At 38.7% G+C, this 15,346-nt stretch overlaps 1 protein-coding gene across 2 annotated transcripts; it reads right to left on the reverse strand.

The window, feature by feature from the left end:
• Positions 1–8,193: 8,193 nt before the first annotated feature.
• LOC122658422 lies at positions 8,194–14,554 on the reverse strand. 2 transcript variants are annotated; one of them, XM_043853377.1, is made up of 5 exons: positions 14,330–14,554; positions 14,252–14,299; positions 12,010–12,239; positions 9,107–9,214; positions 8,194–8,520 (listed from the first exon to the last, which is right to left on the reverse strand). In XM_043853377.1, the coding sequence occupies exons 1-5, from the start codon at positions 14,469–14,471 to the stop codon at positions 8,398–8,400; spliced, it is 651 nt and encodes a 216-aa protein (XP_043709312.1). In that variant the 5' UTR covers positions 14,472–14,554; the 3' UTR covers positions 8,194–8,397. The 2 variants fall into 2 exon arrangements, with proteins under 2 accessions (XP_043709312.1, XP_043709311.1); XM_043853376.1 differs by having other exon boundaries at positions 14,252–14,554.
• Between the last annotated feature and the right edge of the window lie 792 nt (positions 14,555–15,346).

Raw genomic sequence — 15,346 nt, forward strand, 5'->3', positions numbered from 1 at the left:
AGAAATCATACTAAATCATGCCAAACCATCTGGTTTGATTTCTTTGGAACAAAACTCAAGGGTTTCTTCAGTCAAATCTTCAATCTATGGTTTAATAATATTAGGATAAACTACACATCACCCCCTAGTTTTCAAACGAAACTCATATCACCCCCTAAATTTAAGAAAAAATCAAATCATCCCCTCTACAATAACGATGTTAGTTTATTGTTAGTTATTGGTGTGTTACCCTTGTACTAAAAACATTAGAATTAAATTTACAATATTACCCTTCCTTCATCTTCAACATTGGTCAAGGGTAGTTTAGGGATTTAAATTTATTTAATTGACTGACATCATCACTTAACAACATAAAACTGACTAATTTGTCATATTGGGGCCCAAATTAGGGAATGATTTGAGTTTTTTCAATAACAAGCGGATGATCTGAGTTTCGTTTAAAAACCAAGAGGTGACGTGTAATTTACCCATAATATTATTTCCTTATTCGTAGAGTCGTAGTCTCGTAGATAGTAAGTACGTACATATTCAAATTGTTAGTTGTGAAAGAAAATGACAATTTTTCCCTTTTTTATTTCTTATAAACCCACTCAACCCCACCCCTATTGTTGTTCATCTTCAAGCTCTTGAAGTAGGTTCACCCTAACATCGGTATCTCCAGCAAGGCCATGGGGATCATGAACACTTTCATTAATGATATCTTCGATAAGCTCGCATATGAGGCTTCAAGGGTTACCCGCTACAGCAAGAAGCCTATCATCACCTCTCGGATCTGTTCGACTTGTTCTTCCTAGCTAGTGAATTGGCAAAACACGTTGTCTCAGAGGGAACCAAGGCCATCACCAAATTCACTCATCGCTTTATAAAATTTTGAGAATTTCGATCTAATGTGTGATTAGGGTTTCTTTGAGGTGATTGTTCCCTCTACTTGAGGATCGATCTCACGCTGTAAATCTCTCTCTATTCTTAAATTTCTAGAACATTCAACTCATTTTGTAGATCCACCACTAGAATGCCACTGCTTTTCATTGACTTTGCCAAGAGATCCTTCAAGATGTGGGGTGATCAGTGTGGTGAATAAGAATACCATTTTTTTAATAGGATCAATCTTCAAGTTCGACTCAAACATAAAAAAACAAAGTTGTGTTCTGCAATGGAGCTCTGTGTTCTTTCCCTTTTGAGACAATGGTGTTTAAACAAATGGGGGTAAAGATGCAAAAACACCTTCATTAAGGATATTATGGGCATTTAGTTAATATTTGGGCAATGACATCATCTTTTTTTTTTTTTTTTGGAGAATAGAGAGCTTGTATTAAAATGTATTAAAATAATAAAGAATAAGGGGATTTACATAGGACTTTACATCCGACAATACTTCTTTCCAATAGCATCATTCCGTATAAGGATGGATAATGCTACCGAAAGACTCTCCGTGCACAAGTGAACCTCTTGACATGTAGGCAAAAAACTAGTAAGGAAGTCAGTACCCCCATTGATTTCCTACACATGATGGATAAATGTGCAACTCTGGAACCCATCTCTGAGATCATGTATATCACTAACAATCCCTAGCACAGACCAAGGTGTGGAGACCTTCTCCAGAACAATTTGTATCACCGCCAGGGAGTCTAATCTAACCTGCACTTGATGAAGTCTTATGGCCATGGCCTTCGAGAGACCTCGTTTAATGGCCAAAAGCTCTATTTGTAAGATATTAGGTTCATTCGTTGCACCGGCGATAGCAAAGAGCGCCCTTCCTGTCGAGTCGCGACCAATGGAGCCCAAAGAAGAATCTCCCCTCTTACAGATCCATCACAATTAACAAAAGCCCATCCCGGTGGAGGTGCTGGCCAAGCATGAGGAACCGGTGTAGGATGAGTAAGTGGAGCACTAATCCTCCAATGCTCAAAGAAGCTTCTACTGCTGTTGGTATCTCTCATTGCGCATGTCATATTAGAGAATCGGTTCTTGGTGTCCTTTATGATCCTATTGAGGATACTTGGAGCATCAGTCGCCTATTGCCCAAACACTCTTGAATTCCTTTCTCCCCAGATGTGATATACTGCTGCTGTCATACTGAACCCACGAACCTGGTTCTGAAGAGTATCACCTTTGAAGTGATCGACCATCCAGGTTCTCTCCTCATCCTAGGTTGGGAGGGGATCACGGGAATAGCCGTTGAGCTGAAGAACTTCCTTCCATATTGTTGCAGAGAATCAGCACGAGAAGAACAGGTGATCCAGATCCTCCGGTTCTTGTTGGCAGAAAGAGCAAGACGTGTCGATAAGTATGCCCCATGATGCAACTGGCATTTGGTGGTGAGCTTCTGATGCATAGCGAGCCATGTAATAAGTGAGAACCTCGATTGGACAGTAGAGAACCAAATGAGGCAGTGCCAATCCACCTTGTTAATGAGCTCAAGTTGCCTCCCATGCTGACTTCAAAGTGAATAGGCCATTCGGGGTTGGAGTCCAAATAGCTTTATCATTCTGCCATTTGGAGTGTAGTCTAGTGGAGACAATTTCCTCCCATCGATCGTGAATCACCGGGTCATTAGACTCCTCCCATTCATCCTCATCAAAACGAAGAGAAGCTACAGTTGCAAAGGGATTACATCCAACAACCTTAGAGATAAGAATAGAATCCCTCTTGAGAGTGCCATTTGGCAGCCAGAGGTCAAACCAGAGCAAGGTGGCCTCCCTAGACTTAAGCAAATACCGAATACACCTTGCAACCATGGATCTTGTTTTCAATATGGCTTTGAACGCAACAGAACACTATGTTGGGGTTGTAGAGACCATATTGAGTGCTTGGCTAACCACCTGTGTTTCACAAAATCAACCCAGCAGTTAGCCGAATCAGCAGCGATGACATCATCATTTAACTATTCTCCCCTAATAGTAGGGGTATGTTTGAAAAAATCTTTCAAAATACAAGGGATGTATATGAAATAGATGAAACTCCAAGGGTGGTAGACGTAATTGTTTGAAACCCCAAGAGTGATAGACGTAATTTTTCCTTTTTATGGAAAAAAAGGCATCTTTTATGACAACTCGTATTAAAAAGCGTATAATATTTTATTAGGGAGAATGTTTTCTGTACCAGGGGCGCAGGCTGCGTCCAGACACATGGGGGTAGGCACAATGACCACCCTGCCCCCCTGAGTGGCAGGCCCATGTGTCTGGGCGTAACCTGCACTGCGGCACAGAGAACAAGAGCCCTATTTATTATAATACATTTAAAAAAATGCACATTTCGTTCTTTTGACAATTATGATTTTGGCACATTGAGCACTTTAAGGTTTAAATCAACAACAAATAATATGGGAAATTGGGGGATAGGGTTTCTTCGATCCATAGTCTTGGAACATAGAGCGCTTTAATGTTAACAATGGAAAATGTTCCATCAATCAATAATATATAAACAATGGAAAATGTTCCATCAATCAATAATATATATATATATAGGCAAAAAGTTCTTTGTTCGGGAGTGTGGGGAGGAGAGATAGACTCATGGGAGTGCTGACGTCCGGGACAGAAAATTGCTTCCCATAATACAATATCTTCATGAAGAATCATGGAACCAGCCTCCAATTCTTGTAGATTTTGCTACTAGTTAACCTGTCTCTAAGATTTGTCAATTGACGAACTACAAGGGGGGAGGGAGGGAGGGGAGAGAGGGGTGTCTTTTTGGCACAATATGCAATCCAGGAGAGTCGATCCCTTGACCTCCTGGGAGGCATACACTCAACTTGCAATGCCTCCAACCAACCGAGCTAGCGGTTGTTTGCCAACGAAAATTTTTCACTTCTTCATAAGTGGCATGCCTCGATAGAGAACTTGGGGTTGAATCTACACTTAAGTTTGTGGAAATCTCAGTCAACTATGATACATAGCCAGTTCTTTTACAAACGGTTGAGACATGTGAATCAATTGATGTGACAACTAATGCATTTTCATTTAATGGATTATATTTTGTTGGATTTAATGGGTTGTACATCAGGTAATGATATATTACTAGTTTTATGTATGATTGGATGATGACTATGTTATTTATACTAATTAATGACTTACGATCATCCTGTGAGATGTCTGATGTGAAAATGTTTTGCTATTATATGATATTTATCTCAATTGTAGTCCCACATCGGGTGTGTGAGTGTGGTGTGTGTTGTGTATATTCGTCATTCAACGATCCTAAAAGTCGATTAACCTTTTGGGATTGGTGTATGGTTTTTGTGATTACAGTTTCATCACAAAAAAAAAAAAAATTATTTCAATTGGGGGACTTCTTAATTATTGACAATTTTGTATTTTACATGCTATAATTATGTTTGGTGAATGATGTACATATCTATTCGATATTGATATAATATCCGTAATTTTACTTATCTTGAGTTTTCAACCACAAGAACTGCATATATAGAACACGTACATAGCAACTTCATGGTCCTACCAAATAAAAATTATTTCACCAACATTACACTTTTTCTACAAAAGAGGGTGTTTAAGACCCTTTATGTCTAAATTTTTTTAGGTTTGATTTGGCACCTTTTAAAGAAACGATTTGTGGATTTTAGTTCTGGGTACATTTAGCTTTGATGGAGAAACTCCATTTGCAATTTATGCTATTCTCTGTTTATTGCCTGTTTGATGAAGGGGCTTTATTTATTTAATTTATTTGTTTTTTTTTTTTTTTGTTGAACAGCCAAATTAAAAAACATTTGGCATGTGGAGATAGACTACCTCCAAGTCCTATAGAGAGCAGCTTCTTTTTTTTATTTTGGTTTTAAAATCTGCAGTCTAATTTTGTTCAAAGAGAAGTATTGTAAATTTGTAATGTTTTTTTTATTTTTTATGCAGCTACAGGTAGCACAATAATTCAAGGTTTAAATAGGGTCACCTTCTTTGTCTTCGAAAAGAATAATAATAATAATAATAACGAAACCTACCGCCCCGCCGCCTCTGTTTGTTTTCTCCACCCTTGTGGCGTGTTCTCTCTTCGTCTATGTGACGTGCTACCTTCAGCCATCGCCCCCCCCCCCCCCCCCCCCCCCCCCCCCCCCCCCCCCCCCCCCCCCCCCCCCCCCCCCCCCCCCCCCCCCCCCCCCCCCCCCCCCCCCCATACTATAAAATCTATATTGATATAATATATCTATTATAAACTTTAAATGTCACCTACATTATTTTATATAATATATTATATATGACGACAATAAGTGATATAATACTTTTTATTATATGTTATTTTATGTAAATTTGATAATGTTCTCCTCACCATTCCAACCCATGCATTTCTTTCCCTTCCCCATGATCGGGGCCAATTAGGTCGCCGCCCGACCCCGAGGCCGGGTCGGGTTGGATTTTTTGGCCCGAGTCGTGGTCAGGTCGGCCTGGGCCCAGCCTAAGGGGACTTAGGGTTGGGCTAGGGTTCTATAAAGCCCGACCTCATGTGGCCCCTAGTCTATGGCATGCGAGACCGGTCACTTTTCTTTCGTCGCTTGCCTGGGTTCTCGTATACCCAAACCTTCGTTGGTCATGCTATCTCTGCCTTTTTCAGATCGCTTTTATGTATCTTGTTTTTTCTGGCGTTGGCGAAGCGTGAATGAATATTCCGGTTATCTACCAAAAAAAAAAATAATAATAATACAAGTAAATTACAGATCACCCCCTGATTTTGAAAAAACTCAAATGTCTCTACAGTAACGGTGTTAACGTAAATCAAACCAAAAAGTAAAATGACAAATTTAACCTCAAATTTTAACTTTTCAAATTTGACTTTTCATTTTTTTTTATTTTATTTTTTTTCCATTTTCACTTTTCATCTCTCTCCTCTCTCACGATAATCTCTTTCGTCTCTCCCACTCTCAAAGAAGCCGTCGGAGATGGAGATGCTGCCGCTGTGCTGTGAGCGCAAGGAGAAACCAGAGAAGCTGCCGGAGATGGAGATGTCCGAGCCAAACATCGGAGCAGTCCCCGGCGATGAACTCGTCTTCCCCAAATCGCTAAACTGATAATGGAGTTAGGGTTTTAACATCACACTGCCGCCTCTTGCGGTGGTCGAATGAGAGGGCCGGCGGCCTAGGAAGATACTGGCGAACTACCATCCCCCTCCTGCGACCACGACTCCTGTCTTAGGTGCGGATAAAACTCAGCGGTGGCCCTAAAAAAAAAAATCAAATTCAAAACAGGGATGGGGTTTGTTTGTGGAAATCACAGGGATGGGGTTGGGGGTTCAGGGGAATCGATGTCAAAGGGAAAGGGCTAGGGTTGTTGCAGAATGGGGTTTGTTCATAGTCGAATGTCCTGCGTTAGTGCTACCTGCAGTTTCGATCCCAGTTCAGTGAAAAGCAATATTGGAGCAGCAAGAAACTTCTCCCATGACGTGTATGAGACGATAACAACCAGTAGTATATCACCAGAAAAATCATAGAGACAGCACCCAAATAAATCCACCAATATAAAAACCGATAAGACTAGGAAAAGTCACCTCTGGCCAGCAATGAATCATTGACAAAAAACCTCAGGTAAACATTGTTTGATTAGTCTCCAAATCTGAGGATATATAGCAGCACAAGAGGGAATATAAACACCACAATATCATACTTATTTGATGAAGTTACAACAACCAGCAATAAAAAGATGCAATTCTGAAACTGAAAACTCAGAATTTGGATGATTTAAAATTGCATCCAACCCAAAAGGCAGATGGCCTTCAAACCAAGGTCGAAGGACCTTCCAAAGAGAGGGGGATAACAATCTAGAACCCCAACAAAAGGGTTTGGTCTTCTGCAATTCAGAGGGGAGAGCAGATTGCAGCAATAGTTTTGATCTTGGCTGTGGTTGTTTGGAACAACCGCTCGTAGGGAGGTGTGCCGGTATGTTCAGACTCTGGCCCTAAGATTGAAGAGGCACCAGCGAGAGTTATGACGGATCAAAACCATCGTCAATGTCTTGCTATCTTTGAGAGAGAGAGATGCAAGGATCGGTAGCGGTGGGTTGCAGGTCATATGAGGAAGATGACTGATTTTGGGGTTTTTAGTTTCAAGGGTAAAATCATAAATCAACATTGGTCAAGGGTAGTTTAGGGATTTAAATTTATTTAATTGGTTGACATCATCGTTTAACAGCATAAAACTAACAATAGGGATTAATTTGTCATATTGGATGTAAATCAGGGGGTGATTTGAGTTTTTTCAAAAACCAGGAGGAGATCTGTAATTTACCCTAATAATAATAATGTCATTTTTCCTCAAAAATGTATAAGAACAGGAAATACCAAAGAGATATCACAAATATAAACCAATAGTCCAGGCTTGCTTGAAGCTTGCGTTAATAATATCAAACAAAAAGGGAAAATATTTTTGTTCATAACAAAGGAAGGAATTTAGCAATTTTGGGGAAATATGTACAGTGCTGAGTAGGAATCTTTGAACTAGTAATCGGGTTGCCAACTGATGGAAAGTAGAATAAATTTCCTTAGGAATCTACATCTGAAAATAAGTGAGGGAGGGAATTCACCAAAGCTAGAGCATGCAAGGGAAAGTCCTAGGACTGGAACTACCATGTGAGTCTGTGACACTTAAGATCTGTCTGATTATAAGTGAAATGAGTAAAATCAAAACCCTTTTTTTCATTTTGCCTTCAACCAAACACCCTACCAGAAGTTCCCTTCCTATTTTTTCAGTTTAGTTTACTTCACTTCACCCACAAAATTTTATTTCAGTCCCACATCATTACTTTTAATCAAAGGGAGTTCAAGAAAATTATAGTCATTACCTTCATCAAAATGCAAATCCTGTGAGCCAGTCCAAGTAATTGGTGTTCTCACGATACAAATGTTCGAATCTGCACAGATCAATCCCTGTAATTGTAGCTGGTTCAAGTCTTCACGATGCCACACTAGAATTAAGCCACTAAAAGGTCCAACTGATCAGAACACTTAAATCCTGATTATTATTTGTTTTAATGTTCTATATTAAGGTTAATAATATGTAAGATGAAAACAAGAGGACAGCAGACATTGTTGGTAAAATATGGAATGAAAAGCTTGTATACTCAGAACAGAGCAAACACATAAAGCATAAGGGTCTTTGCTGACATTTACATTAATAAAACATGCAAGAAATGAAAAGGAAAAAGTTTATGTGATGACGCTTTAACATTATATACATGTAAGAATCATGTGAACAGGTCCAGCAGAACTTTAATTCAATTACAATTCCTTGGGAGACTAATAAAATAATCATTTAACAGATGGATGCAAACTTCCCGCCAATTTGTTTTGACAGTCAAGGAAGCTGCAATCAGAACATAGACAAGTTTTATGTTGAACTGACTTCAATATATCCTTCCATCTTCGAAAGTCCCTGGACAAGATCCAGAAGGCATGTTATCTTCAATTTACATTCGGAGCTGACTTTGATATCCTTCCATCTTCCAGAAGTGCATATGGATCAACATATGATGGCAGTGATATGGGAGTTTTGCTTGCATCATGTACAAAACTTGGACCAAAATACTGCAAAGTAGACCCACAATGAGCAATTAAAAGAATATCAGATCAATAATATAGTTCTAATGAAGACTTGTTTTTGATTGGTTTGTCATGTAAGTGATTTTTGCATCATTTTCCCAATCTTTCCTATTAAACACTGCATTTGAAGAAAAAAAAAATAACATCAACCACCGGAGTTGACGCGTTGAGCCCAGAGTTATGCATTCAACACCATAAATACAAACATATTAGACTTCTACATTCTAATGACATGCTACTTCATTGGGGGGGAAAAAAAGAAAAACGAAAGAGAATCCCCTTTTTAATAAACTCTGCCTCCAGTCCAGCAATCCAATTAATGTTGGGCATCAATGACCAGAATGATGATGTAAGAACTGAATCCAATTCATATTCAATCTTAAAAAGGTGGTTTGGACATACCATGGAATTATTTTTTCCTTTTAATTCATAACTGCTAAAGATTGGACACATAATTAAATTTAACTTGGAGAACTTCAAACGATTGGCTAAGGTGCATAAATTACTGGGAAACACCTTAGCTGAAAGATGTTTAGATAAATTTGGTAAGAAATTATTGGAGGGAGCTTACAAAGTAGAGAGCAGAAAAGAATGTAACTGTCACAAGTATCAGGGGCCAAAATCCCAAGAAGAAAGTCCCTCCAAGTGTCAGGAGAAGTTTAGCTCGTGGAATCAAACCCTGATTGAAAGAAGCATGTAAATATATAAGTCAATTTAATGATAACTGAATTTCACGACTGTCATGATTGACTGAATTGAACAGATCAAACATAGGATTCATTAATGCTTGTTTTATGAATATTTAGGAGAACAGAACATTTTCAGAAATTAGCAAATTAGTCCTAATAAAACTAAATATCCTCTAAGGGGAAGCAACGGTAGTGTGAGGATTATCAATGTAACATAAGCACACAGAATGTTAAGAGTTTCTGACATATTTATTTGCAAGAAAAGGTATACTGAACTGCTGATCATTCAAATCCAAGCATACCACGGATCATGCTATTGTGCAAGTAATAAAGAAATTCCTCCAAATGGTAGGCGTTCTGCAAATGCCCACAAATTTTTAGAATACCTTAGATCATATTTAGGTAAAGAGGCATTAAAAGCCAATAGAAAATTTCTAGTTCAGAGCTGGTCTTCCTATAAACATCCTCATACGATTATTATGACCTTGTTCAAATGTTAAGGATCGTTAACAAGATAAATATAAGAGATACAATTTAAAGAAGGGGGGGGGGGGGGGGGACAGGGTCTCCATGAACATATATCTAAGCTTAGATTCTCAGTGAAAGAGCTCTCAAGCAATGAAGGAAAGGTTAAATAAAACATGCCTATCATCCCAGAAAGATTATCAACATAAACTACCATAGAATTTGCGAGTAACAAGGAGGGGGGGGGGACGCAGGGGACAGGGTCTCCATAAACATATATCTAAGCTCAGATTCTCAGTGAAAGAGCTCTCAAGCAATGAAGGAAAGGTTAAATAAAACATGCCTATCATCCCAGAAAGATGATCAACATAAACTACCATAGAATTTGCGAGTAACAAGGAGTTGGTGGGTTGGGCTGACTACAGACTGATACAACTAAGCTCCCTCCAATATATTAATCAAATTAAAATATCCGATTCTATCCTTGGAAAGGAAGAGTTTCAGCTGGCCAGCACCAAGGCTAGGAGCCTAAGCGCTCAACCCAAACAGAGACCAATTAACTATATGTCAGAAATTGCCAAAAAGGATACTATGCCAATGGTGGGGTACAGCATGGCCACCATAAGCACAATATTTTAGTGCCTGATACCAGCCCATGGATTTATTATTAATGCCAAATGACAAAATAAGCCACTACCCACCCTTATTCGAGACGGTTCCATTTGGGTTTGGGTTTGGGTTTCAGAGCAGTTCGTGCCAGTCCAACCAAGATAATGCCACTACATCAGTTTTCTGATGAAAAACAATGTTTTGTTATTTCTGTATGACAATAAATGAGATAATTTATGTAGAAGACTTTATAAAATGGAGAAAATGAGAATTGAAGGCCAAACATTGTTTACAAAATTAACCAAACGTATGGTACCAATGAAAGTCACTAATGGATTTCTAAAAGCCTAAGGGATTACGTTCAGAAACTCTTTTGAAAACCAGAATCACAGTAAAGAGAAAAAAGACCAGATTTGGAACAAATTCAATAAGAAACAATAGACTCAGATGGGAATGAATTCTGATATGAAGTTAATAAAATAACAAGGAACAACTTCTCAAAAGATGGGCTCGATCCAATGGTTGGATCTCATGAACTAGCACTGTTACAGAATTAGTAACTTAAGATTCTGGTCAACAACAGTTCTTAGATTAGCAAACAAGATATCAAAATATAAAGCAGTTCCGATGCTTAGATTAGGAATTATGGAAATGTCTTACTTGATTATTAATGGAGAAGGAAGCATGAAGAAGAACACTGCATCTCACAGTGTATTTGAATCTAACAGAATAAAAAAAAAAGGCTCAAGCCAAAATCTCATTAATCAAATCTCACTGTTACAGAATTAGTAACTTATTCTAGAGCTGTGCTTTTGTAGTAAGTATGCTCTGAACTGCACCGATTATGATTTCAATCCAATTAATTTTCTAAGAATCATGGATTGTCACATTGATCACCCAATGTAAATCATCAAATTATTCCAATTAATAATGGACCCAAATTCAAATCCCTAGGAGCTACTCCAAGTAATACATAGTATACATTTATTTAAATATATATTAAAGATTGTATTGTTTATTAGTTTATTAACTGGATTTCAGGTAGCCAATTAGCAAATGGACTTGAATTAGTACGCATTAGGTGCCACTCCAACCCCGACCCTTTGACAGCCCTAGAATAAGTTTTGTAGTAAAGTTTTGGATCATAACGATTTACGAATTCTCCCTCCCCCCCCCCCCCCCCCCTCCTGTTTGATAATTTGAGCATCCTAAATTTTCAACCAAGTCCATTGTCCATGCAGCTCTTTCTGCATCATTAAATTTTTAATTCACAGCACGGTTGCATCTGTAATCAACTCACACTTTCATAAATGTACTCAAGTAGCAGAAGAGAATACGAAAGAAAACAGTGTCATGTCAAAATCTGCATTTAGGTGCATTCGAGGTGGAGCATATCCATATATTTATTCAAATAGTTGTGTCCAATAATAATGCATCAGTGTGATCTACTAAAGAAAAGCCCACCAAAAATAGAAGTAAACCATCACTAGACATAACAAACATTAGAAAGACATCTGCTGCTGGATACCTATGCATCACACAATCCATTAAGCCTGACATAGGTAAGGTCAACACCATTACAAAAGAGCATCCCAGTGCACGAGGCTTCCGCTACTGCAGGGTCTGGGAGGGGCAAATGTACGCAGCCTTACCCCTGATGCATGGAACACCACTACACAGAAAGAAAAAAAAGGAGGGAAGATATTTCAACCTCAGGGCCTTCACTGTTCAATGCCATTGAACGCTCTCTCTGGTTGGATAAGCTTTTCTCAACATCTGATAAGACTGCATTTCTCTGTGAGGAACTTCTGCCATCTTCCTCCAATTTTCTCTCCTCATCTTGCCCATACATACTTCTGTTGCTGTCTTCAAGCAGTGAAGTAGGATTCATTCCTCTTCTCTTTAGTTCTTTCATGAACAATGATTCTGGAGGTTCTTCACCTGAAAACCGCTCATAAAAACTGCCATAAACAGATGGATCCAGATGGTGTTCAAGAATTACAAAATGAAATTACATAAGCAACAACTCAAAATCAGAAGCTCCAGGAACAGTCGCTACTATGCAAGATTGAAGGAAAAGGCACTCAGAGTTCGCCCCAACAATTTAATGTCAAACAGAGTATGACATTAGCACCAAAAGCAAAAATGAACTAGACAAACTAGCCAAGAACCACCAAAGCAGACTAAGAAAAAGAAAACATAACCACATTGCAACTGATGAATCAAACCATCTTTAAATAACAAGATGGGTGAACCAACCACCAGCCTCATTAATAATAAATTTGATACACTCTAATGAAGATATAGAGACTTAATACCAAAAACTAAAAAATAATCATAAAATGTATTATTTGCCGTTTCAAGTTATACAGAAGCCCCTTGAGCTTATATTCATGTCTCAACCTCATACCACTCTTAAACTCTGTACAACTCAACTCTAGTAAACTAGCCTATCCCAATTAATTAGTAAAAAGTAAAAGGCCATACAGAACCCATCCTTTGACCACACTATCAGCATGACATTCTGATCAATTGAGCTAATAGCTCTACAGATAACTTCAACAAACAACATAAGGAAAAAAAAATCTCTTATTTTCTTTCCTCTTTCCTAGATAAACAAGCCAAGGCTGCATAACTTGTTTACTTCTCTCATGATTACCTAAGAGCTATTGTATTAGAAACAAATTGCAACTTCAAAGGCTATGACACAAGGAGATTGTCCCTCTTTTTTATTTTTTGGAGGGGGGGGGGGGTGAACATTGCCCTTCGTCAAAGTGGGTGTTTGACTCTTCTCAAATAGCACTTTGCTACTCTTCAATGTCTTTCAGTCATTGAAGAAAAATTATAGATTCTTATGACCATCGCAAAATTAGATCCGGGCAGTAGCACCAACAGAATTTTAGATCATGCACAACTATGAAATTGACAGGATGACCTTGGAAAGTTTTCGAATTTTCTTGTAAAAGATAATGAATAAAGTGGAATCCTATTTTAAAATTTGTGTTGTCAGTGAGCAACTCTTCTTTCTAGCTACAATTGTGACAGTGCAATAACATATTCATCAGATTTACCAGTGCTCTGAGAACTGGACATGAGTGGAACCCGATGATCCAGTCACCAAACAGGCAGATTGGCCCCCCAAGTACCTGCCATGTATTCTCAAAATATTTTTTTTTGTTGACTTGCTGAAACAGTTGACCCATAACCCTGTCCCTAAATTACTTCTCTAAGAGGCACAGGTATTGTCCCCTCTTCAGGCAGGTTCCTGAATCCGAATCACTAGACTAGCACGTAAAATAGCATTAGAATCATAAGATTCCTGAAAACAATATTATAGAGATGCCAACGTGGGCCAAAACTAGTCACCTATCATTTGAGTAAGGCCCCAGCAATAGGGAATCGTGGATGTAAGAAATAGACTTCAAGCCATCTTTTAAATTCCACAAATTTTGGGAATCAGCTTGAGAGACACAGACATGCAAACAGTACTATAAATTCCATAAATTTCGGCAATTATGGTACACAATCTTCTGTAACTCCTTCAGAATTCAGATGAGATGCAAAAAGTGTCGGCCATTTTTAATTCAAATTAAAGTCTTTGATGGCAAAAGCTCCACGTAAGTGCACCAGTGTACTGCACTTTGATGTGTGGCAATTGGCATGAAACCAGAATGCGAGGTGAAAGAAAGGAATTTTAATTTACAATTTGAAAATGAAACTCAGCGGCTCAACCACGACAGAAATTCCAAATAATAATAACAACAAAAAGGAGTGACCTTAAGCATAAAAAATGTGCCAATCACATCGACCAGAAGAATTTCAAAAAGATAGAACTCGATTTTTCCTTATTTTTTCTTCATTCTTGTAAGGCAAATAATCGAAAGAAAGAACTCGATGGAAGAGAAGGGGAAGGGGAGGATATATAGTAAGAGTGAAAAGTCGATAGAACTTACTATTGCTATCGTTCTCACCCTCCTGGAGTCGGCAACGTACCCTAAATCCTCTATCGATCAAAATATTGGGGTTACGTCGATTCTGAGGTTTCATAATCTTCCTCTGTGTAACAGCAAGTTCAGAATTCGAGCAAAACCAACTAATTTTCCTGTTGGAATCTGTTCGAAAATTAAGGAAAGGAAAGAAACTCGATTTGACAATCTGTGTATGCGCCATCATTCTTTTCTCTCTGAGATCAATCGGAGTCGAATACCATGAAAGTTGGAAGGGAAGAGAAAGCAAAAGCGTATAGAACAAGCAAAAATTGATTGTTACATGGGTAGTTTTTTCCCCTTCTTCTGGTTCCCACCCGTAGAGCGTATTATATTAAGAGGTTCAGTAGTGAAACAATCTCCAGATTTATACTGCAAATTTAACCGAGGCATTTGTAACCACAAGTTGCAGAAGTTGGAGAGAACCCTACACAAGAACGAACGACAGGCTTACGGAACTTTGAAGAATTCGTCGCCTACTGCGCCTTTACTCTTTACTGCCGTAGGAGGTGGCTATGTTGCATGTATGACAAAATGCGATAATTTGGAAGTGTCTGAGACATTGAAGAAAAGGACAAAAAGAAGAATATAAAGTGAAAAAAAAGAAAAGCGTATCTGCTAATATCACCTGTCGAGGCTTCGTGTTCGTGTCAGTGTTAGGAAAAGCGGAATCGAGGACGAATCGATTACTGTCGATCGGATCGGATTCAGTGGTTCCGGCCAATCAACTGAAATGAAGGGAGAGAGAACGCTAGCACACACATGGGCACGCCAAATGACCGCCGCCCATGGAAAATCCCCAGGGTCATTTTGTGTGCCCCTATAGTGGGTGCAGGGGCAACGCATCGCACGTGCCCAAGTAACGTTTCCTTTTTCTTTCAAAGAAAAATAGGGTAAGAGATCACTATTTGGTCACAAGGTCTCTAAACCTGTGTCCGGGCTAATGGGGGAGCACGCTTGGTGTCTAGCGTTTTACAATCAGATAGTAATATGAATTTTTATCCTCTCATGTTACTACACGGTGCAGTATTGCATTGTGCGATGTTGCAGAGGCCATGTAGC

Source organism: Telopea speciosissima, chromosome 4, assembly GCF_018873765.1.
Source record: "Telopea speciosissima isolate NSW1024214 ecotype Mountain lineage chromosome 4, Tspe_v1, whole genome shotgun sequence".
Classification (NCBI taxonomy): Eukaryota; Viridiplantae; Streptophyta; class Magnoliopsida; order Proteales; family Proteaceae; genus Telopea; species Telopea speciosissima.

Coding starts and splice junctions, on each gene's coding strand:
- LOC122658422 (XM_043853376.1), bottom strand. CDS start 14,471: ATGATGGCGCATACACAGATTGTCAAATCGAGTTTCTTTCCTTTCCTT. Junction 12,240..14,251: donor GGGTGAGAACGATAGCAATA/GTAAGTTCTATC, acceptor AGCGGTTTTCAG/GTGAAGAACCTCCAGAATCA. Junction 8,521..9,106: donor TCTTTTCTGCTCTCTACTTT/GTAAGCTCCCTC, acceptor TCTACTTTGCAG/TATTTTGGTCCAAGTTTTGT.